Source organism: Camarhynchus parvulus, chromosome Z, assembly GCF_901933205.1.
Source record: "Camarhynchus parvulus chromosome Z, STF_HiC, whole genome shotgun sequence".
NCBI lineage: Eukaryota > Metazoa > Chordata > Aves > Passeriformes > Thraupidae > Camarhynchus > Camarhynchus parvulus.
The window spans coordinates 62,728,243-62,751,738 of record NC_044601.1 but is presented as its reverse complement, the minus strand read 5'-3'; the positions used below and the strand labels follow the sequence as shown (position 1 = coordinate 62,751,738).

The 23,496-nt window shown below is 42.6% G+C and overlaps 1 protein-coding gene across 1 annotated transcript; it reads left to right on the top strand.

Moving 5' to 3' along the window:
• The first annotated feature begins 204 nt into the window (after window positions 1–204).
• TPGS2 (tubulin polyglutamylase complex subunit 2) lies at window positions 205–21,154 on the top strand. Its single transcript, XM_030968525.1, has 7 exons — window positions 205–325; window positions 4,829–4,908; window positions 12,935–13,022; window positions 14,355–14,486; window positions 16,380–16,493; window positions 18,153–18,313; window positions 19,922–21,154. The coding sequence occupies exons 1-7, from the start codon at window positions 253–255 to the stop codon at window positions 20,147–20,149; spliced, it is 876 nt and encodes a 291-aa protein (XP_030824385.1). The 5' UTR covers window positions 205–252; the 3' UTR covers window positions 20,150–21,154.
• Window positions 21,155–23,496: the final 2,342 nt, after the last annotated feature.

The following is a 23,496-nucleotide window of genomic DNA, read 5'->3' as shown; positions in this document are numbered from 1 at the left end:
ACTCCCCGCATACCCCCGCCGCACCCCCGACTCTCGCCGCCCATTGGTTGTCTGCCCCTGAGGCACACAGTGTTTTGAGAGGCATGCCGGGAATCGTAGTCCTCTGAGCGCCGGCGGCCGCCATGGGCCGACCAGGGCATTGCCCGGAAGAACTATTATTCCCAGCGTACCCTGCGGCTACGGGGCAGTAGGAAGGCCAGAAAGGCATTGTTCTCTGTCAGGCTGGGTAGAGACAGGAGGGTCCCGCGGAGGATGGAGGAAAAACTCCCCACCGGCATCAAGCCCTACCTGGACAAGCTCACCTTGGGCGTCACAAGGATATTGGGTGAGTGGCGTTGAGCTACAGCCCACGGGGCGGGGGCAGGCCGGGGGCAGACCGGGGGCGGGGGGAGCCACCCGTTTGTGACAGCCCCTCCTGTGAATCGCGCAGCTGAGCAGCCTATGCACGCACACAGACACATCCTTGTTTCTGGAAGCAACGGCAGGAATCCCGAATCTCCCGACTTTAAGAGTTTCATAAACACCAGAGAAGGAGAAGGTAGTGTTTTATGAAAAATCATGGAATCATTGAATGTTAAAAGGTGGGAAGAGACTGCAAAGATCATCCAGTCCCAGCCCTGATGCCATGGCCAGGTTGCTTAAGGCCTTATCCAGCGTGGCCTTGAACACTGCCAGGGATGGACATCCCCAGCTTCTCTGGGCAAACCTGCCAGTGTCTCACCACCATCAAAGTGGAAATTTTCCTAATACCCAACCCAAATTTCCCCTCTTTCAATTTGTATCCATTGCTCCTTGTGCTCTCACTTACAGTTCATAGTGAACAGTCCCTCTCCATCTTCCCTGTAGGCCCCCTCCAGATATTGCAATATTCCTATGAGGTCTCCATACAACCTTCCTGTGTAAATTGTGCCTAAATTTGATCCTCTGTGTTAATGTGGAGTCAGCAGGGAGTGTGCCTCGTGAAGGGGAGTCTGGCATGGTTCATCAGTGTTCTGGTAGAAGGCCGATTTGTCAATCTGCTCGGGATCAGATCCATATAAATAATTGCCCTGCAGCTCATTCTGCAACTCACATTGAGACTTGTTCCACAAAATGCCCTGATTGTCATTTCCAGGTTTTGCTCAGATACTGAGCCTTCTTGCATCCCCTCAGCTCCCTCTGAAGTTCAGCAGAACTGCAAGGCATCCAAAGGAAGTATTCTCAGACAAAACTTTACTCATATCAGTAGAATCACAAGGATTTGTAGAAGTATTTGTGTGTGCAAAGGATTTCAGCATTAGACCTTTCATACATCAGCAGCACAGAGCACAGAACTGTCTCAGACTGTAAGGCTGAAAAGCCATACATCTATCCCAAGCTATGTGTACAAGTTTACAAATTGCAGTCTTGGAATTTCTTCCTGGGAATCTTAGAGCCAAAAGTGAGCTCTGTTATCATCTCACACCAAAGAGGCATTGAGTTTCACCTGATAACCTCAGTGTATCTATAGTTGCGCATGGGTTTGGATAGCTGCTCAGACAGATGAGATTAAAAGATCAGGGTTAAATTCTTTCCCTGAGCTTCAGTGAGGACAGGATTTTACCCTCAATCTCCGATCAGTGTTGTCATACTGACTTATTATTAGACTTCTTGAGGGGGGTGGTGAGTGGATTTTTTTCCTGTTTGTTTGTTTTGTTAGTTGTGAGGTCACGATAACGTTATCTCTGCTCTGTGAGTTTTCACTCACTCTGTGAGTGAAACTGATGATCATTATCATGGCAAAAGCTTCTTTGAAGTAGCTCTTTTTAAAAAATGACTAGCCCTGCCCACATTTTCACCACCCTGAGGTGTGTGAGAGATGTGAGATGTGAGCTGTGTCTGCATGTTGTATTGCCATATAAACTGTTTTGGGTAGGTGTGTTGTCTACACCAGCGGGACATGGCAATGCATGTATGGCTCTGAAAGTCCTGCAACATCCCTTTCACATGGAAGGTGTTTCCTGGTTTGTGTTTATTTCTTTTTCTCTCTGCATTGCTGACAACTTGTATTGTGCAATACAGCAATGTCCATCACAGTGATGGTTTACTCCACTTCTTTTCTCTGTCTCTCCATACCTTGTGGGAATTTGGCCCATTTTTTGCAGTGAAGTAGTCCAAGGCATTTCAACTGTGCCACCAAATTAATTAGAATTGCTTAGCTAATTGGGAAACATAACCAGTCTGTTCAGTGCTTGTTTCTTTCAAATAACAAAGGGTATCTCATTCAGAGTGACGCCTCACTCTCTATTTATTACTACTAGAAACTATCTTACTTTAAATCTTTCGGAAAGTCTCATGAAGTCACTTGATATTTTCTGCCTAACTTAAAATACAGTCAGGCATTGTTTTGTTGGTTTGGGTTTTTTTTTTTTTTAACTTTAGTCTCTGTGGAAGTCCCTACAAGAAGGGGTATTTCTCACAAGCATTGTGGAGGCTATACCTTGACGGGAAAAAAGGAAGAGGTCTTTCCCATTGCCAGTACTCATTTTGCTGAAGTTCTGTGAGTAATAGAAAATTCCAGAAAGATTTATTATTCATAACTAAGTCAGAATGGAAGGTGTTACCTCTTCTGGAATGCCCAAGATGGAACCATACCTCACTGTTAGCGCTGTGTATTAGATAAGAATGTAACTATTAAAACATTTTGAAATTAGGCTGAGTTTAGCCAGCTTACAGGCAGTATTAGCAGTACTGTAAAGACTGAAAATCCTGAGATTTCCTGTTTCAGCTTTGTGTCACACCATTACATAGACTGTTTCTGATTAATACTGCAAAGTGGGTTTGGGAACTTCCAGATGAAATGTCCTAAAAATAGGGCAGAGTTTACTATGATCTTGATTCAGATTAATTTATAGGGTGTAGTCTGAAGAAGTTAGGCTTTTTCATGTATCTAGGTGACACTAAAGTGGCTTCTTAATTTCTTCCATCTGGAAGGAAAAGCAACTCATTGCAAACTTTACCCAAATATTCAGTGGCGCTCCTGTCCATACCTACATGCATTTGTTAAACATGGTCTTCAGTTTACCCACAGTATATTTTTAATATAATATTTGGGCTTTTAAGATGGAATTTCTCTTTCTTTTGATGTTGGATTTGGTTCAGACCTCTTTAGAAGTTGCATTCTCTCGTTCATAGACGTCTTCTTTGACTGATACGATATTTAATCTTCTGTCATCCCAGCCAAGATGTTGTGCATGATGAATTAAACATCCCTGCTGTTTTCTTTGATCACAGAAATAACAATTACTCCATTATTATAATCTCCTCAACTTGTCATAAGGTTTGCATAGCTTAGATGGAAAAGACTAGTTAGATAATTGATTCCACTCTCTTGTTCAGACAGCTTATATTTGAGCAAGAGACAGATCCCCCAGCCTTGGACCCACCTACCAGAAGTGAAACTTTGTGAAACATCAGAGTCTTCTGTGTGTTGGGGGTCCCCTTTGGCCAGACAAATTTACCTGTGTGACCAACTATGAAAATTTTTTAATGTCTTTAACTTGGAGTTTATTTATCTGATGCCTTGTTTTTTCTTTTCAATTATCTGACAATGTAACAATCAATATTTCCAACTGAAGTGAAGTTTAGGCTTCCTGAAACTGAGTGCCGCTGTTCCACCAACAGAACAGACAAGAACAATGCTATTGATAGAATTAAAAGCCTGGCATTGAAGACGAAAAATAAACCAAAGCTCTCTAGTGCCTGCTTTTCCTGTCTGGTGCACTGTGTATGTTTTACCAGAAAGCAATTGTAATGTGTGTGACTGCTTTAGGGGCCAATACTTTCACAGCAGAGCCAGTCTTGAAAGCCTTGCATAGTTATCACTTCTATTCCATGGCCCTGTCTGCTGGGCTTGCAGTTCCCACAACAATTTAGTAGTCTTTCTGGATTTGATCCAAAGAGAATTATCTCAGTGGGAATTATTTCAGTTGGCTGTGGGTGACATAAAACATTATAAAATAGTAATTGTAAAGGAGTCTATTCTGCCATCACACACCTGAAAGCACCATGTGGCTTAGTATCTTACATTTATATAGCATTCTTTCCCATAAAATATTCATAAGATTTTTATAGATTGATAGTAGTTCAGTGCTTTTAACAAATTTTCATGCGTCCAGCTGAGGTTCCAGAGAACTGATGTTTGCTCATGCAGATCCCTTCAGCATGACCAGGTTCTTTGTCTGTCCAAACCCACTGAATCCAGAGCTGAAATGTGCCTGCCCTTGTGGAATAGGGTTGTTAGCAGTCCACAGCAGCACTACACTACATCTTGTGCCCAGGTGAGGATATCCTACTCAACAGAAACCGTAGGTCATGCTTGCAAATAAAGATTCATTCCCCTGTAGAAGTTTGCTTCAAAACCAATCACTGATTTTTTTTTCCATTTTTCTATGAAAACCTCTGCAAAAGATCACACCTTAAAGATAAATGGGGTGTGCTTACATCATAGAATCATAGCATGGTTTGAGTTGGAAGGGACCTTAAAGATCATCTTGTTCTAACCCCTCCCACCCTGGGCAGGAATGCCACCCACTGAATTAGTGTATGTGTAGACATATCATGATGTGTGCATATATATGTATTAAAAAATCAAAGGATAACATTTTGTTCAGCACTAGACATCCTCATGCCAAGACATGCAAAGTACAGTTACAGACGAAAGAAAGGGACTGCTCAGTCACCAGCACAATGCTTGCAATCATTAATGCCTTTTCCCTGGCTGTCACTCAGATTAGTTTGCAAAATTGTCTGTCTCACAGTGTTGCTGTCACCCATGCCAGCTGCAAACATGCTTCTCTTTTCCTTTCAGAGACTTCCCCAGGAGTTGCTGAAGTGACTTTTGTGGAAAAGGAGCCAGCTGAACGCCACACAATCGTCTCCTGGGAACAAGTGAGTGTTTTCCTGATAAAACTGCAGTGAGGTCAGTTTGAATGTGCAACAGCCCATGGAGAATGTCAAGTGTAATGGCAACCTTGTGTTTATGAGACAGCTTGTTACCAAGTTTGATGTACAGTGCAGCCTAAGCAGGTGTTGTTGGGTTTTTCTTAATCAAGTATCACTGTTTTAGGCTGTCACATGCACCTGGTTTGTTAGAGAAACATCATCAGTGTGGGTACATTCAGCATGACAGCTCTAAAAAAAACCACATAACTGTAGTAGGCAGTGGTGACTCAATGGGGAGCAAACAGTTTTCTGACTCAGGTCCGAAAACATTTTCCAACTCCCTTCAAATAAAATGAAGCAGTGCTTTATTATCCATGGCCATTAAAGGTAAGGCCTCAAGTTGGCAGATAACACTAAGCTACCCAGTTTGTTCCACTTATCTTTTTCTATTTTAAGTCTAAGCCATTCGCTTCAGTTTCTCATATCCCTTTTTTTCACCCCTTCTTTGGCTACCCAACCCAATCTCTTGGCTAGGACATGTCCCGTTGCCTGTTGTAGGAGACTGTGAAGGACACGTGCTACCTTCACTCTGCATTATCTGACCTTACTTCATCAATCTGTGTGATCAGAGAGCTCCTGTAAACTATTGTGTGACTCAGGGCATTTTCATTTCCTTTTTGGAATACACATTTCTTCATAAATCCCATGGCCGTGGTTGAATAACTGCTTGGTAGGTGTTGCATGTTTAGGGATGGGACAGCAGAAGCACTGTGGCCCTTGGAAAGGGACATGGCAGAGAATGGAGGTGAGTGAATCATCCTCCCTCAGCTCTAACCCTGGTTGTGGCCTAAAGCAGCTGCTCCCAGAGACTGCTCTTGTTACCACTGCATAAAATACCTTCCCCTTTGACACCGTGCCATTTACTGCTTTTCCTAAACAGTGAGGAAAAGTCTTACACTAGTTTTGGCAATGCCTTATTCCAATTAGTGACATTTATCAAGAACATATATTAAAAAAAAAAATAATATATATATATATATATTCCAGGTCAGAATGTATGTGGTGTAAACCTGTGTGTTACTTACTGGAACTTGTCCAGAAGTCAGCAATTGTGGTCAGGGAGAAATGTCCTGTTTTTCAGGTTTGTGTAAACCGATCCCTGGTTTCCTGTAGCTGTTGTTCAGGTATTGGGTTACCTGAGCTGGAAAGTTTGAGGCACCATGACTGTAAGCCCGCTCAGGTCTGGGAACACAGAGTAATATTTGCTCATTCTTCTGTTGAGTGGAGAGGACTGCTTCTCCTGGACATGGTGCTTATTCCTCTCATTTTCAGGCGCTGCTTCTCCTCTAAACTAAAATGGGTTTATTTCACAACTGAGCTATTCTTGTAAAGCCAGACAAGTGCTGTAGACGAAGCACTTCATTCAGGAGAAGCCAAAACAAATTTCAGTTCCCACCCTCCCCCCACTACCCAGCAATGGACTAAGTCAATTGTGGATGTAAATGTTGAAAGTTAGATGAGTACAGTTGTGTTGGACTTCTAATAGTGGAGGACTTGGCTGTCTGTTTCTTTGGTTTTGGTTCCCTTTTCTTTGACAATTTTTTTAATTAAAAAAAATTAAAGCTCCCTTCTCAAATTAAAAGGTAACTGGATTTTTTTCCTTTGTTTTTCCCTTGAGCTATGGGGATGAAGTGTGACTCTAACCCAGTCTACACAGTTACAGGACAAAATGTCCTGCTATGATGATTAAGTGGAATGCACTCAACAATTCACAAAGCCATTCCAGGATGAACTTGTACCTAATTTTTCCTGAAACTTACCTTTCTTGAATTTGAATACATTTGTTTTTATCGGATTTATGGCCACTAGGTGGCAATACTTATACACATAATCATTTCTCCATGGCTGAGATTTTTAACACGATTTCATCAGAGTATATTTTTAACTTCCCTATGAAGTTAAAACTATGAAAATAGTTTCATATTTCGTTATGAAACTATTTTCAAACTATTTGAAACTATTTTTCTGTGATGTAGGAAAAACTGGTGAAACTGTTCCCAAAACTACATTATTTTTCCCCCAACAACTTCCCTATTAAGACTCATGTTGCAGGGCATTCCACAGACTCACCAAATAAAAGCTTTGTTCTTTAGATTATTTAATGGAATAAATTTTTCCAGTCCTATTTCAGTTTTGCAATTGTTTTACTGAGAAAAAAATCCAGGTGTTCAGAAGTTCTTAAAAGAAAATCAACCTTCAAAAATTATTAATTAACATATTGTTTTATTCATGCTGGGTCTATGCTTTTTTGTTTCCATCAGCCATGATTTCTTAAATTGTGCTGTGCCATGTTTGTGCTACTACGTAACTGGATGCTGCTGTGTTTTAAAATCTCACCTTGCTGAGATTAAAATAATCTTTAAAATTTTAAGCTTGTTGAATGTCCCTTAGCTGCCATGAAGCTTTGCAGGGGAAGCTGAGCTTCATGACAGGAGTTAGTGCAGTAAGGCTGTAGGAGAGAAGAAGAAATGTTTCCCAGTGGAAAGAGCTGCTAAGTGTTACATGTCAGGAAATCAAGCTGGAAATCGCTCCTGAAGAATTTATTGGAAATCAACACACACACAAAAATGCTTAAGGTGTATGATTGCCAAGTGTATTTACATGGGTAAAGCATCCCTTCTCCTAAAATTGTAAGCAGTTCATTATATTTTAATAAAACCAGATTTTTCAATGTTTCCTCATATTTAAACCTACTAAGTTGTTACCTTTTCCCCAAGAGAGACAAGAAGTACAAGAGGGAGTAGAGACAGTTACCTGGTCACCAGAAAACCAGTGCTAATAACCATTTCATCCTAAGAAATCTTTCCCACTCCTAAAATTAGGCTGGCAATGGTTCTACTCCCCTCCACATGCAATTTTTAGAAATAGGTGTTACACTGAAATACTGCTAGGAGGCACTCTGGTGCAGTGTCTGAATCACATTTTCTTTCTTGTGTCAGCTGGAAGAAGAATGAGTCACTCACATCCTTGTTTTGGTTTTCAAAAAATAGAAAACTGCATTTTTGTTAGAGGGACACAGGTACCTGAGACCATTTTCTCTTTTTCTTCTCATTTGTTACTTGGGAGAAAAACCTGACCCACACCTGGCTTTCAGGGACTTTCAGTACCTTTCAGGCGTTAGAAAGTGAAAAGATCTCCCTCAGCCTCCTCTTCTCCAGTCTGAATACCTCCAGCTGCCTCAGCCCCTCCTCTCAGACCTGTGCTCCAGACCCTTCCCCAGCTCTGTTTCCTTCTCTGGACACACTCCAGCCCCCCTGGTGTCCTTCTTGCTGTGAGCAAACGAAGCTGAGCACAGATTCCAGGAGTGCCTCAGCCGTGCCCCCAGCACAGGGGGATGGGCCCTGCCCTGCTCCTGCAGGCCCCTCCATGGCTGACACAGGCCCGGTGCCTTTGGCCTCCTTGGCCCCCTGGGCACCCCCAGCTTGTGTCCAGCCACTGGAAACCAGCACCCCCATGCCCTTTCCCACTCAGCAGCTTTCCAGCCACGCTGTCCCAGCCTGGAGCTGCAGGGGTTGCTGTGACCCAGGGACAGGACCCAGCACTTGGCCTGGTTGAACCTCACACAATTGGCCCTGGCCCATGGATCCAGCCTGTGCAGATCCCTCTGCAGAGCCCCCCTGCCCTCCAGCAGATCAGCACTCACACCCAGCCTGGCTTTGTCTCCAAGTGACTAAAGGAGCTCTTGATTCCCTCACTCAGATCATCAATAAAGATAAAAAACAGCACAGTGCAGAGCCCCCAGTACAGAGCCCTGGGGGACACCGCTAGTGACCAGCTGCCTGCTGCAAGTGATTTCATTCACCAGCACTCTCTGGGCCAGGCCAGCAGCCAGTTTTAACTCAGAGAACAGAGCGTCTAACCCACAAGCAGCTGGTATCTCCAGGAGAATTCTATGGGATACAGTGTCAAAGACTTCTCTGAAGTCCAGGAAGCCATCATCCCCAGACTTTCCCTCATCCACTAAGAGGGTCACTGTGTTATAGAAGGACATTGGGTCAGGCAGTAATGCCTTTCACAAACCCATGCTGGCTGGGCCTGATCCCCTGGACCTCCTGTAGGTGCCATGGGATGGGCACTCAAGAACATCTCCATGGCTTCCCCAGCACTGAGGTCAGGCTGACAGGCCTGTAGTTTCCTGGTTCCTCATTCAAACCTTTACACACAATCCAGGAACCTCCTGAGCTGCTCCCTCTCTGCTGCATAGTGTTTCCAGCACATGTCTGGAATGTCATCCTCCTTGCTTCTACAGCATTTCTTTTTGAGTCTCTTTTTGAAGTATGCACTCAGAATGTGCACCTTCAACAGTCCTTCTTGGCATCCTTCTTGTCCACCCTTAATATTAGCCAAGCCTCCCATCTCTGATCCCCGTGAGCACAGGATCTACCCACGTTGAGCTTGCCTTGTGGCTGTGACTGTGGGAGAGATGGGAAGTGGATCCAGCAGGGCCAGTGCATGAGGAAAGCTATGTTTCTTCAAGCTGCATGATGGGGAACAGGCTGGAGGACTTTTGGGAGGTAAGTAGTGTTTCTTACCCCGTGTTCCCCCTCTTGTTTAGCTTTATAACGTGTTGAAAAACTGGCTGCACAACAATATCCTCAAGAGAACTTTGAAGTCCTGTTCTCTGCAGCAGGAGATCAAGTCTACTGCAGCCCCAGAAAATCAAGGTGATGTCCTGGGAGCTCCCCAGGTCAGGTTTATTAAACGTGCAAGAACATTTCAATATGTTACATAAATTAACATCAACATTCAATGATAGCTAGGACAAACCAGCCATAAAACTGCAGGACATGCGGGAGAGAAAAGGGTTGCTAGTGATATGGACTAATTCTTGGAAGCCCTGAGAAGTGACATGAATACCTTCCTTCTCTCCCCAGAAGCTGGGTAAAACTCATTCATGTTTTAGAGAAGTCTCTCTAGAGCTATATGTTTTGATTGCTTTCTGTTTCTTTAGTATATTTGCTTGAGAGACATTCTTTCAACAGTGTTTCAAGTGAATTGCCATATGTCAGGGTTCTTAGCTTTGGATCCACTTCTAATCAGGTCCTGGCCACAAAAACTAGATTTTCTTATTTTTCTCTGTACTCAATGGACTGTGCTTTCTTGGGAGACTATTTTGAGATATTACAAAAAACAAAGAAAAGGAATAGACCTCTCACACCATATTAAGCACTTGGGATTTTTGTTTTATGAGCTGATGAGTGTAACCAGATAACTGGAATGAAAACAGCTGCTTGCCAGGGCTGTGGTTAAGCCAAGTCTGACATGTTATTTAGAGTGTATTTTGTGGGGCTGGAGAACAAAACCCTGACAACTAGCAGTTAAGCAAGAAGATCACTGAGTTTGATAAACCACTGGTAGTATATAGTATCTTGTTTCTCTGACTTCTGTCAGAAGATTACTGTTCTGATGTCATGTGGTCACGTGACTAAGCACAATATGACAGATCAATCAATCCTTTCCATCAGATGAGAGAAATGGGTGCTAATGAAGTTTTCTATTTACAGGCCTTTTTCTGTAGACCCCAGACCTGCTCTGGTACTGCATTTTCTACCCGTATATTTTGCACCAGTAGGGTTTAGAGAATCCTGAAATAAATTCAGACAGCAGCCATCTGGAGAAACATTCACATGTTGATCTTTTTCAAAGGAGGATTCAGAGCATAAAACCTATTCAGATGTGATTTTTCTCTTGTCTTAGCTATATTTGCTTAATTGGGCTGTGCCTGAGTTGTAGCAGGATTTATGTGGATACTACAGTGGAAGTTTTTAAACCTTAGATTTTGTCATCCTAGTGGATCTGGTTCTCCTGCTTGGAGAAGAACACCCACTGAAGCCAGGAGACCCATTCACATATGTGTTTTTACTGCTGCAATGAATTAGTTTGAACTGGGGATTTGAAATGTAGTCGAAGTGTTATGTTAACTTTTGTACTCTGCTGAGGCTTTGTAGCAGGTCTGTCATAGTTTCTTTCTTCATAGTTTTAGCCATAGTCACTGTGCTTACAGGTACAGCTTGAAACTAGAAGTGATGAAAGCACAGCATGAAATTATAAATATTTAGGACTGAGGAGAACCACAGAAGAAGGTGTGTTTGTTAAAGGCATTTGAAGAACTTCAGATATGTCCATGTGGTTTATTAATCACCTTAAACTTACCACCAGGTCCTCAGCCATCAGCAGGCTCTTGTCGTAGGATGGTAAATTCTTCTAAAAACAGCCTCTGCAGTGTCAGGTTATCTGCTTTAAGACCTATGGACCCTCAAGATTTTCTCTATCTGGATTAAGAAGGCTCTGAGCTAGTGACCAGGCTGCTTGATGAGGCAAGTAAAGTGACCTGCCCTGTTGCAAGCTGCAAAGCCATTAGTGTCTGGGACTCTTCAGGAGCAGTCAATCAACATTAATGGATGTGCTTTAAAAGTAAATTAACAAGCACAAGGTTGCGGGCAGATTAGGTGCTCCTACATATCATGTACACCCCAGTTTAGGAGACAGAGACTATACCAACTGAAAAAAAAGTGTCTGTGAATAAGGCTTTAACAGGCAGAAAGGCTGTTCTGGTCCTAGGGGAGGGAGGATGTGTGAACAGGATGAGACCAGCGCCTTCCCTTGGTCATCCAGCAGCTGGTGACTCGAGGCCAGCATTGCAGCTGGATTCACAGCTGGCAGGTTGCTCTTGATGGATAGATACATCTCTCTTCTCTTGAAATGTTAAAAAATTCATGCCCCAAGTGAAGCAGAGCTATTTGAACTGCATGTGCATCTTCCTTTTCCTTTGCTACTGTTTACTAGAATATTCTATCTTTATTTAATGAAACTTTTCCATAAGGAGAGTGGTGCAGGCCTTGGGCAAGTCAGCATACACAGATTGTGGAACCTCCATCACGGGACACTCTCCTGAGTTTTGAGGTCTGATACTTTGGGAGCCCTGAATGTGACTATTTTAAATTAGAACTCATTGGAGTCAACCTGGTTTTTTCTCTAAAAGTTACAAACAGACCAACAAGTAACTCTTTTAGTCATGCTTGTTGTTTGTGTTTTTAAAACTGGCAGGCTTCTATTCTGTTTAATTTTATGTACTTGACACTTACGCAAGAGCAGAGGGTCGCTGGTCTGCAGCCAGTCCTGTCCCCCAGAGGAGAATCTACAAATGCCTATAGTTCTTTGGGCTTCTTTTTGTTCTGAGGATTAAGCTTTTATCCTTCCATCCTTGTATTTGCAGTTCAGCTGAAGAGTCTAAGTAAAGAACGACTCCTCCCTCAACCAACACAGGTATAGGAGAAGTTTTCTGGTTCCTAGAAACTCGAGTTCACTGGGGTTGCTTCTTTCACTGGTGGCTCAAAAGGAAGCAGGCTTAGGAGCCACAACCATTCACTGAAGTTTGGAGGGGTGAAGCCAGACCAGCAGATTTGTGAGTCTGGCTTTGCATGTGTCTGCACACATGCTTTTTGTTAAGTGAAATGTCCGATCTACTTGAGTATGTGCAGCTTCTGAGTCTAGGCTTCTTACACTTACTTGGAGCTGAAATCCCTCAGAAGAAGAGAGTCATTGTGCTAATATTGTACATGCTTTAGTGGAATGGGTAAGTTTAGTCTGATTTCACTTAAAGCAAAACCCTACTCTTTTAAGCTATATATATGAAAAAGCTAATTGTTCTGATTTATATGAGTTTGGAGTGGCTGCTAATCTCAAAAGGTAACACGATGTCTCAGTTTGGGAACAATGCTGTAATAATTTTATGATGACTAACTGCTCATTGTGAAATTTTCCCAAGCTACCTTTGTTAAGACTAGCAGCGTCCCAAGAAATACGCAGTTTTTTCCTCAAGGCTTTAGAATGAGATATTTGAACTGATTTGAGTCACCTTGGAGTGAAGCAAGAAACTTGGTGGCAAATATTTCTGTACCAATTTTCAGTTGTTCTTAAGGTTTGACACATGTTCTGCATTTTCCCATTACACTTTGATTGTTATTTGCAGAAAAACTCCTGTGTATTACCTGAGGATTTAAAGAACTTCTATCTGATGACCGATGGCTTCCAGATGACCTGGAGTGTGAAGACTGATGGTGAGTCCCTGTGTTCCCCTCCACTGACAAGCTCAATTCATTGCAGCCAGTCCTTCTTCTGCAGAACCTCTTTAATTTCAAACTTACTTTCTGCACAATCAATACACATCTCTCAGGACAAAATCTATTGTTTACATATTCTGGCATCCCACAAAAGAGGTGCGTATACTCTTTCTTTCTGACAAGAAACTAATTATTCATGACATAAATTCTGTTCTGTAATACACTGGCCATCTGTTGACACTCAGATTTAGGTGTGTCATTTAAACCTCATACCTAACTCCCTCTGTAGTTCATGTAGAGAGCAACAACTGTTATTATCCCATCGTATATCAGTAGGAAGAGTCACCCTCTGATAATGCTTCTTTCTCATTAAAATGTGTATGTACATGTTGGAGCCTGATCCTGCTTTCCACCAGCTTCATTTGCAGTCCAAGCTTCATTTCCGTCCTTGTTCGGCAAAAATCAGGTAGTTTGTTCACTCTGCAGCTCTTTTCCTGGCTCTCATTGCCTTCAGGCAGGGTTCTCCAGTTGGGCTGTGGACACTGCTTACTTCTGGAGATGGGTGTCAAATGCAGGGTCTTCCTCAGGAAGTGAAATGGCATTTCAGAGAGAGTTCATATCAGTGCTTTAGCACCTGTATGACTCCCATCATGTTTCAAGGGGGACTGATGACCTCTGTGGAGTCTTGTTTTCAGGGGTCATAAGTGCACAGAGACCAAGGCTGCTGGTACAACTGTCTTGTTTGAGCAAGCATCCAGCAGTGCCTTCTGAAACCCATCACACTGGCACATGGCTGAACAGGGTGCTTGCTGCCTTGATGTCTGCTAACAGTGTGTCCTCAGAAACACAGACAAATGACAAGTCCTGTAGGATTCTTTCAAGAGCACCCGCATGTTTATGCACTGATAAAATCCTCTATGGAAGTGAGAACCAAGAGCATGTACCCTAAACAGATACATGGAGTGGAAGAGGACAAGCTGCCCAGTAAGCTGTGAATTTGTGGGTTGGTTTCTGATAGGAAAGGCAGTAGCAGGGAAGAGAGCTTTGAGGAAGAGGCTGTAGCTGAAATCCTGTAGCCAGGATTTTTAGTTTTTCACAGGACTGAGTTAACAGCTGCAGCACAGTCCTTGCCAGCAGTGTAATTCCCATACCTTTATAGTTCTGAGATGGTGTTGCATCACATGTAAGTGGGAGTCTGTGTTTGAAAAAGCCTCATTTTTGCTCTTGTATAACCATTCCTCACCTCACAGAGCTTGATGTCTGGAGGAAGATAAATGCCTCCCATGCCTTCCTGACACTGGATGTGATTAATGCTTGGTTTTGTTGCAGATACCCCAATGCCCCTGGGCTCCATGGTGATTAACAGCATCTCAAAGCTGTGCCGGCTTGGTGGTTCCTCTATGTACACTCTGCCTAGTGCTCCAACTCTTGCTGACCTGGAAGATGACACAGATGAGGAAGGTAAGGCATAGTTAACAGGCTAGAAAACCTGCTCTGTCTCATCCCTTTTGTTCTATTAATGTTAGAATATAGCACAAGATATGTGGGGCAAACACTTTTCCACCAGGTTGCTCAGGCTCCGTCCAGCATAGCTTTAAACACTTCCAGGGTTGGGGCATCCACAATTTCTCTGGGCGGCCTATGCCAGCACTTCATCACCCTCACACTAAAGAATTTTTTCCAGTATCAAATGTAAATCTGCCTTCTGTCAGTGTGAAGCTACTCCCCCTTATTCTGTCACTACATATCCTTGTAAAAAGTCCCTCTCCATCTTTCTTGTAGGCTCCCTTCCATGTACTGGAAGGCCACAATTAGATCACCCTGAAGCCTTCTCTTTTCCAGGCTGAACAAATCCAATTCTCTTAGCACCTCAGTTATCCCCCATGGCAGGGGAATTGGAACAAGATGGTCTTTAATGTCCCTTCTATTCTACAATACAGCAACAGAAAAGGTCACTCCAGGTGGATGGGGATTACTTGGTCTAGCAGCCTGGTCTAGAGAAGGGTGTGCCTGTCCCTGTCAGGGCATTTGGAGCAAGATGATCTTCAAGGTCCATTTCCAACCCAAACCATTCTGTGATTCTATGACTCTCTGTCTCCTGGGCTGAATCTATTATGTATCTGACTAGTTCCCTACAGCCTTGGCAGGTACATCTGTGTGCTGTGAATGTTGTGGGGATTAGTGTTATTTGCATCCTCTTTTAACAAGCTGTTTTGCCTTTTCCCTGTTTAAACTTTCACTTGAGCCTTGCTACAGTGATTCAGCTTCCAAAATCTTTGTGTGCTTAAGGTGTTAAATGAACAAAAGATAACAGATTTTGTTTTGGTAGTGAAGATAGCTGGAATTGGAAAAGTAACTGGTGTGTACATATAACTATGAGGCTACCCTGCCTAGAAATGCTGGGAATGCTGCTATTTGGAAAGAATAAAAAAGAAAAAGAAAGCCCCCTCATTTTGTCAGAGCTCTGACATCCACCTGGAAAAACCAAGAGGATAGGAGCACAGCCAGGTGTCACACCAATTTCTTAAAAGAGTGTTATTTCTCAAAAGAGTGCTATTTCTTAAAAGAGTGCTATTTGATTTGTACCTCTGTAAGCTCTTCTAACTCCTAAATGTGGCTGAAAGTAGTTTTGATATTCCAGTTTGGCTGCAGTCCTGATCTTCTAGAAATGCTCAATGATGGTTGAGGTTCTCAAGTTGAATAAGAGTCAGATGTGATTGTTGAGAAGGATGCTGATGTCACACTGGAATGTATGGAGAAATATATATCTCTGCAATTTCATTGAAGTCTTGTCCCAAGAGAAAAAGAATAAATTGTTCTCCCTGTCCTGCTTAGAAAATAATAAATCAGGACAAAAAATGTAATCATATATGCAGCAGAAATAAAGGGCTTCAGTTGTGGCAGGGAAGATTCAGGATCCATGAGGAAAACTTCTAAGTGATAAGTGATGGATTTGGGTTGAGTACTTAGAGATTGTGCCTGTGCCTTCTCTAACACTGGAGAACTTTAAGAAAAGATTAGACAAACCTCAGGGGTGACATCTGTAAACCTTGACTTGCTTAATGCCAGGGAGGAAATAGAAGTCAGCTTATCTGTTTCCAGCCATCTAATTTTGACTCTGTGGTTTGTTTTCCTAACAGAGATGAAAATTTTTCTCACTTTTTCAGGTTTTTTTTTTGCTTGGTTTTCTTTTAAACATAGGGAACTTAATAATTTCCATGAGGTATGAATGTAATAGTTTGATTCAGTTCTTCATCAGCTGATTTATTAATGTATAAAACAGATAGGCTCTTTGCAACTGAGTCACAGTCAGTTTTCCAAACATGTTTCATAAATTTTTTTCCTTGCTTTCAGGTAATGGAGACAAACCAGAGAAGCCACACTTTGATTCTCGTAGTCTTATCTTTGAATTAGACCCATGCAATGGGAATGGGAAAGTCTGTCTTGTTTATAAGCATGCTGAACCAGGTAAGACTGAAAAAAGAAAAGTTACCTATCTCTTGTTGTGGATTGTATCTGGAGGTCACATGTGGAGAGTTATCTTGTATTTCTGATCTTCTTTGCAATTTGTAAGTGAAACTTTTACTGGGATGTCCTGTCTCCACAGAAGTCAGGAGCTAAATCTTAACTAGATCTAACATTTTCACTTTTAGTGTTGGAGTCTGAGTTATAACTTATGATTTCTGCATGCATAGAAACAGGGAAGTATTCACATGTACCTACAGACAATTGAGTTGAAACACAGAGCTCCACTAATCCAGTTACTTGCACGTCTTGGAGCAAAGCCATTACATTGTGATGAGAAAGGGTATAACTCTGCTTAGAAATAAAGTGTAGTTGGTAAAAAAAGCTGAGACAGAATTAGACTGGGTCTTCCACCTTGTGCACAGATGCTGGGTCTTGAGGTGCTAACTAGGCCAAAATGTGGCAGGAAGGATTAATGGGAAGGTGAGAAGCGGGAGCTGAGCTGTTTGTTCTGACAGATACAGAGATAGCTGTTATCAGTGAGAGAGTAGTGAAACACCTAAGGCACTTGTAAAATAGTTGTCATCTGACACAGTGCACAGGTCACTAGATGTATGTGTGTTTACTGTGTAGGGTTGTGCAATTGCAATATACAGGTTCTTAAGAAAAATCCTGGGTTATTATCTTGTGCCTTTCATTGTGTGTGACTACAACTGCCATGGCAGGAAGTTCTTGTCATCTTGCCTCCCCATGTTAGTGATTTCAGCACATGCAGTTGATAATCTGGGCAAGGGAAGGGAGCATTGGTTACAGGTGTCAATGTCAACACAGGGGCAGTCTGTTTAAATGACGGTGTTCAGCGTCTCAATCTCCCAAGAAAAAACCTTCTTTTTATGCTACAAAGGATGTCACCACCAGAGAAATGTTTGATCACTGTGGAAAGATTTTGCAAAATGTGTTTTTGTTGGCAGCACATACTACCGTGACTTCCAGACTCTGGACTCTATTCAGTAATCCAGATCACTGACAATTGAGTTAGTTGCTTTTTACTTTGTGGGGCAGATAAATGTTTGCCATAATTGTACTTTGAACATATACTACAAAGTTGCTGATGTCCAAGAATGTTGCATGTAGCATGTCACTCCCAGGTTGTGAAGGAACAGCATTGCATTCATGGTCCAGCATACAGCTAGTCAAATACCCCATGCACTGGGTCCACACTGGATGATGGGTAGGACACAAAAGGTTACAGTAAATAGGGCTAAATAGTAAATAGTCATCGCATCAAGCTGATAGCTGGTCACTGGTGGGGTTCTGCAGGGCTCCATCTTGGGCACAGTGCTCTTCAGTGTCTTCATGAACAGCCTGGACACAGGACTGGAAGGAGTGCTAAGTTTGTCCATTATATTAAATTGGGAGGAGTTGATGTCTCCCTCAAAGGCCTTGCAGAGTGACCTCAGCAAATTAGAGAGATGTGCAACCACCAACCGTATGAACTTTAACAGAGACTAAGTTCTGGATTCTGCACCTGGGCTGGAACAAGCCTGGAGGTACATGAAACAGCCCTTCTGATGAGTGTGTTGGGTCTCCCACCTGACAATGGCCAGGGGTTAAACGTAATACTGCAAAGCAACGGTGTCATTTGTGCTTGTTTTATTCTAGTGGTCTCCCCAGACACAGAGATCTGGTTCCTGGACAGAGCTCTGTATTGGCATTTCCTCACCAAAACCTTCACAGCCTACTACCGCCTGCTCATCACCCACCTGGGTCTCCCACAGTGGCAGTATGCCTTCACCAGCTATGGGGTCAGCCCCCAGGCCAAGGTAGGACTGCAGGGTCCAGCTTGTCAGTATTCTGCATAGGTATAGACCGGAAAAACATCTTACCACCTTTTGGCAAGCTGTCAGCTCAGGGGGGCCTCCCTGCTGAGCCACTGAAGGGACCACAAGTTTTTTCCCATAACATGTTAACAATAATTTGTTTCATGGCAATTTGAATTCACTACTATAGTGTTAACCCCGCTTTTCTCTCAGAAGTTGGGCCTTGATAAAAATTATGACCAAAAAATGGCAATTTCAAGTCCTAGAGGTAGTTACAGAAGACCTCTACATAAACCCTTGTGAGCATTCCAGTCACTTATTATTATTATTATTATTATTATTATTATTATTATTATTATTATTATTATTATTATCATTATTATTAAAATTGCTATTCTGCCATGCCAAAATCCTGCTATTAGAGGCTTCTGCTGTTCTTCTGTGTTTGACTGGGCCTTCAGCCCTATCCTTGCCTCCTGTAAGAGATCAGGGGATGGAGCTGATGATCCTACTGAACATAGCTCATAAGCCATCACAGTGTCTGTGCACCTTGGCAAGGTCTGTTGGGACTTGAGTGTCCTGCGCTTCACCCAGACACAACAGCTATCTTACCAGCATGAGATTCCCTGGTCCTGTGTGCACATCAGAATTACTAAAATCACTACTGACTTCCCATCTAACAGAGGCTGTAGAATTTGGTTCTTCTCATTCCTGATGCCTTCCCTGTTACACTGCACTGGACTTTATCAGTCAAGGCTGTGGCACTGTGCTCTGCCTTTCTGTAACTTTCCTGCTATAAATATTTTATTATGTTCAGTATATTTGCAAACCTTAGGAGGAACCATTTGTATATTCCCTGATCATTTGCAGCCCCTGTTGGTTAAAATCCTCCTAGTTTGTTAACCATTATAATTTTAAAAGTTTCAAAGGGGGTATATTAAAGCTGTTTTCCACTAAGCAGTACATTAATAGATTATTATCTATATTTTGGTATTGAACTTCTGTATGTCCTGCTCAACACTTTGCTGGTGGTTTCACTGTGATTTGTAATACCTTAACTACTATAGTTTTATTTCTGACTTTGTTAATGGAAAAATAGAAAATCAGAAACAGAAACAATAAGGCAAACAAATGCAAAAATCTTTGTGTAAGGATTTTAAAAAATTCATTATTTTATGTGTGAAGAGAGGGAGGAAGATTACATTTTGAGAAATTCAACTAGTTGGTTTTCAGCTTATAAGCACATATAAATTCCAAAGGTTTTTTTATCCTTTCTGCTTATCTGAATATAAATAAATGTAATTTAATTTCATTCCCTCCTTTTGCTTTTCCTCCTGTGGTGTAAATCAGGATATACTCTTTATAAGAATTACACTGCAGGAAAGGTGGTGTTAGGATTGTGTCTGGTTCTCCTCTTCCCTATCTGGAATGCAGTTCCAGGACTGGGGCTGTAGTATCCTTATCACAAGCACTCTTCCAAGTCCTGTAAACTGCAAACTGATAAGTGGCATAGGATTAAGATCAAGTCTTGGGGAAGACGGGGAGCAAGGTGGAATTGTCTAACTGCAGTTTGAATTTAACCTGTTCCTTCCCCACCATTCTGCCTTTCAGCAATGGTTTAACATGTATAAACCTATAACCATCAACACAGCACTCCTGTCTGAAGAAGCAGATTCCTTTGTGAACAAGCTAGACCCCAATAAGGTATTTAAAAGCAAGAACAAAACTCCAGTGCTCAAGAAAAAACAGCCTCCACAGCCACCAGGCTCCCAAAAGAGTCACACAAGCATGACCTCTGCCAAGACATCCTCACTAGCAGGGAATTCTTCAAGGAAGTGAGCCCGCTAGATCTGACCCTGGACAACATTTGCAATAAGCTTTGATGCTTTCTGCTGCAGAGTCTCTGTGGTTCAGACCAAGTTCCTTGTGCATGAATAGATGTGCCCATGGAAAACACATTGCAGCACTTGCATGAAATATAGCTGTGATGTGGATGTAGTTCCTGGAGGCTCTTAAAAAAAATTGATACATCAGTTTTATTCCCTTCTGCTACTTGCAGCATGTACTTTTCAGAGGGCATGAAGAAACTTTGATGTTACTGCTCCAAGGGGAAGCATTTGTTCCTGTACAACTGCAGCAGTGAAATGAAAGCAAATATAATTCACTGTAACTTTAACCAGACCAGTGCTGAAGTAGAGGGTGTGAAGATGTTTCTTCCATGTCCTTTGAAAGAAAACTATGCTGACCTTGCACGCTGTGGGAGCAGGCTGGAACCCACTGAACTGAGAAGTATCTTTCACTCCACATAGAATCAAACTCTGCACTTCCCTGTGCTTCATCCAACTTTTGCTCTGAGATTCATGGTACAATGGGACTTGAGACTTCCATGTCTCTGCATTAGCCTAGCCACTTGCTCTGCAGCCCGGACCCCTTTTTGGCCTTCAAGCTGTCCTAGATTGGAAGGCAATATGTGTATTCTATTTGCCATCTGTGAGAGGTGTGGCAGTTATCTTCTGTTAATTGGGCAGTTTTCTTTATCTCTTCCACAAACCAATCCTCACTCCCAGGAGATACCTGCTGTTAATGGGCCATTGAGTGTCACTGCATGACTGATAAAAATTACAGCATCCCATTGTGAGCTGCTTCACCACGGGAGAGGAGCCAAGCATTCCTACCTGGATATAATCTGAGATTTTGGGACACCAGAACAGCCTTTCCGCTGTATTCCCAGAGGAGCAGCTGCCTTTTCCACTGGATCTTCAGAGGAAGACCAAGCCCATCTACACCACCACTGGACCTTCAGAGGAAGACTACACCTTTCTACAGGATCACTGCTCCAACAGAACCACACCTGCTACTCCAGGAGGGCTGCAGCCACCATTCCAATTGGACTGCTACCAACACCCTGACCCACAGGGTGTCAGGTGATATTCTGACTCTGTCAATGTTGTTTTGTATTACAGCATTGTTTATTTTATTTTTATTTTCTTCTGTAATAAAGAACTGTTACTCCTGCTTCCATATCTTTGCCTGAGAGCCCCCCCTTAATTTCAAATTTATAACAATTCAGAGGGAGGGGGTTTATAGTTTCCAGTTCAGGAGAGGCTCCTGCCTTCCTTAGCAGACACCTGTCTTTTCAAACCAAGACAGTGCTGTATCTTTTCAGATGGTAACACAATTTGCAATAATCCTGAAGCCAGAAGCTGCAAGATCCTTTGTTGCCTCCCTGTGTGCGAATTGCTGAGCAGAGAGTCAATGGTGTTGAGTCCCATCAGCCAGGAGGACCCCTTGGTTTGTCACACATTCATTTGCAAAGCTGTCCCTTGAAACAGACACTTTTCAGTTGGGCAGGATCTCACCAGGGGCCACTGAGATCCTACAACCTTAGAAGCCCCTGATGCTGTTTTCTATACTGTAAGTTTTCATGTTAGAACTGCACTTTAACCCATTCACTGGTGGTTTTCAGTTACTCCTGTTTGTTTGCATTTCTCTTCTATGCTATTCTGTCTTCCAAATACGCTGGAATCATGGTAGCACCCAACATATTTTGTGCCTGAATATGGAAATCGAAATCACTGTCTTCAAATAAGCATTGACTATTTAAACAGCATCATCCCTAATTTTTGAAAAACCATCACATAATTACACAAGACAAACCTACCTCACAGGGATGTTGTGAGGCTTTCATGAGTATTTGTATGGCCTTCAGAAAGATGAAGCCATCCTGTAAGTGCTTAATAGTATTTTAATAAATATTTGAATATTTTCCTCCAAAGTGATTGGGTATTTGAAGATGCTTTGGGGATCACACGGACATGGGATGCAAAGGCAAGAGCAGTGCTCAGGATGGATTGTTTGGGGTGCTTCTTCAATGCAGTAGAGAATTTTCCCTGAGAAGAGATGGGTTACAGTGCTTTTAGCTTATGCCTCTTGAGCTACTCAGAAATTCCCAGTTTATTTCACACAGGCCAGAAGACTGAACTTTGTGGCAGCTGTTCTACTTCTGGCCTGCAGAAGTGCAAAATCTCTGCAGCCACCAGCCCCTGCTCAGGTGTATTTTGCCGCTTTCAGCACTGCCAAGGGCCCACCTTCAAATGCCATTGCTGCATGGCCTAGCAGCCACTCTCTGCCACCCCCAGATGACAAGAAATCCTCCAGTGCACCCTCCCAAGCCCATGTGCATCTTGAGACAGGTGAAGATCTGTTCTAGCTGCTCTACTGACATAAATTGAGCTCTAATGAGAAAGCACACATGTCAGTACTTCCCACCCAACCCCACCCCATGGCATAGCAATACCTCAGTTATGCTTTTAGTATTGGGATGGGAATGACCATTAAATCCAGTAAATGCCCTTTTCTGGAATTCTGTGCAGTTCTGTCACTTCCTGCTCTTGGAGAACTCTGTGTTGTTTGTTTATGGCACCCAGCCCTGGGACTGCAGTTATGTGCTTGGCATACATAACGTACTTGCTTGAGCACTTTCTAGAAAAGTTAAGACCATTGTCACCCTCCTGGGAACTGGCAGCTTCTGATAGTGTTCTGTCTCTAATCCAGTGATGCCTCAAACTTGTAAGGCTGTTGCAGGCCCACTTCCTCATTCAGATGGAGGTAGCAGAATTCGTGTAGCAGCAGGGCAAGGTCTTACATTTCTCATGCATTCAGAGGTAGGAAAAAAGTAGGGGGGGGCAGTTTTTTCAAGATTTTGAGACACTGTCACGGAAGTTCTCTGACTTCTTTCCTGTGGTGGTAGTTGGTATAGCTCAAGTCTAGAGTGCCAGTACACACATGGTTCTTTCCTGCCAGCATGTTGCAGCAGAACTGTGGCAGGATTCAGGAGACCCTGTAGTTTAGTTTAGTAATTTTTTAATGCTTCCTGAATGTTCAGATCAAAACCAACAAAATAAAAAACAAGCCCAAAAAAAAAACCCAAACAACCCAACAGGTTCATGTTTCTATTTTAGACTGTCCTTGTTCTTCTCTCTTCTGTGCTTTTCCAAACTAGGTGTTTGTTAGGGTGACAGATATGCAAATGAAGCAAGCCTAGGCCCCTGGTCCATCCCTGCAGTATCTGTGTCTTACCAAAGAATATTCCAGATCAAAATTTATGTGTTAATTGACTTAATCATGTTGTATCTACCACTGTTGATGCCTGTATTTTGATTTATATGAATATATATGTATCTGGA

What these genes read in the sequence shown, in the direction of transcription:
- TPGS2 (XM_030968525.1), top strand. Translation starts at nt 253, where the DNA reads ATGGAGGAAAAACTCCCCACCGGCATCAAGCCCTACCTGGACAAGCTC. An exon ending in CAATCGTCTCCTGGGAACAA is followed by an intron (nt 4,909 to 12,934) that starts GTGAGTGTTTTC and finishes TGTTATTTGCAG; the next exon opens with AAAAACTCCTGTGTATTACC. An exon ending in TTATAAGCATGCTGAACCAG is followed by an intron (nt 16,494 to 18,152) that starts GTAAGACTGAAA and finishes GTTTTATTCTAG; the next exon opens with TGGTCTCCCCAGACACAGAG.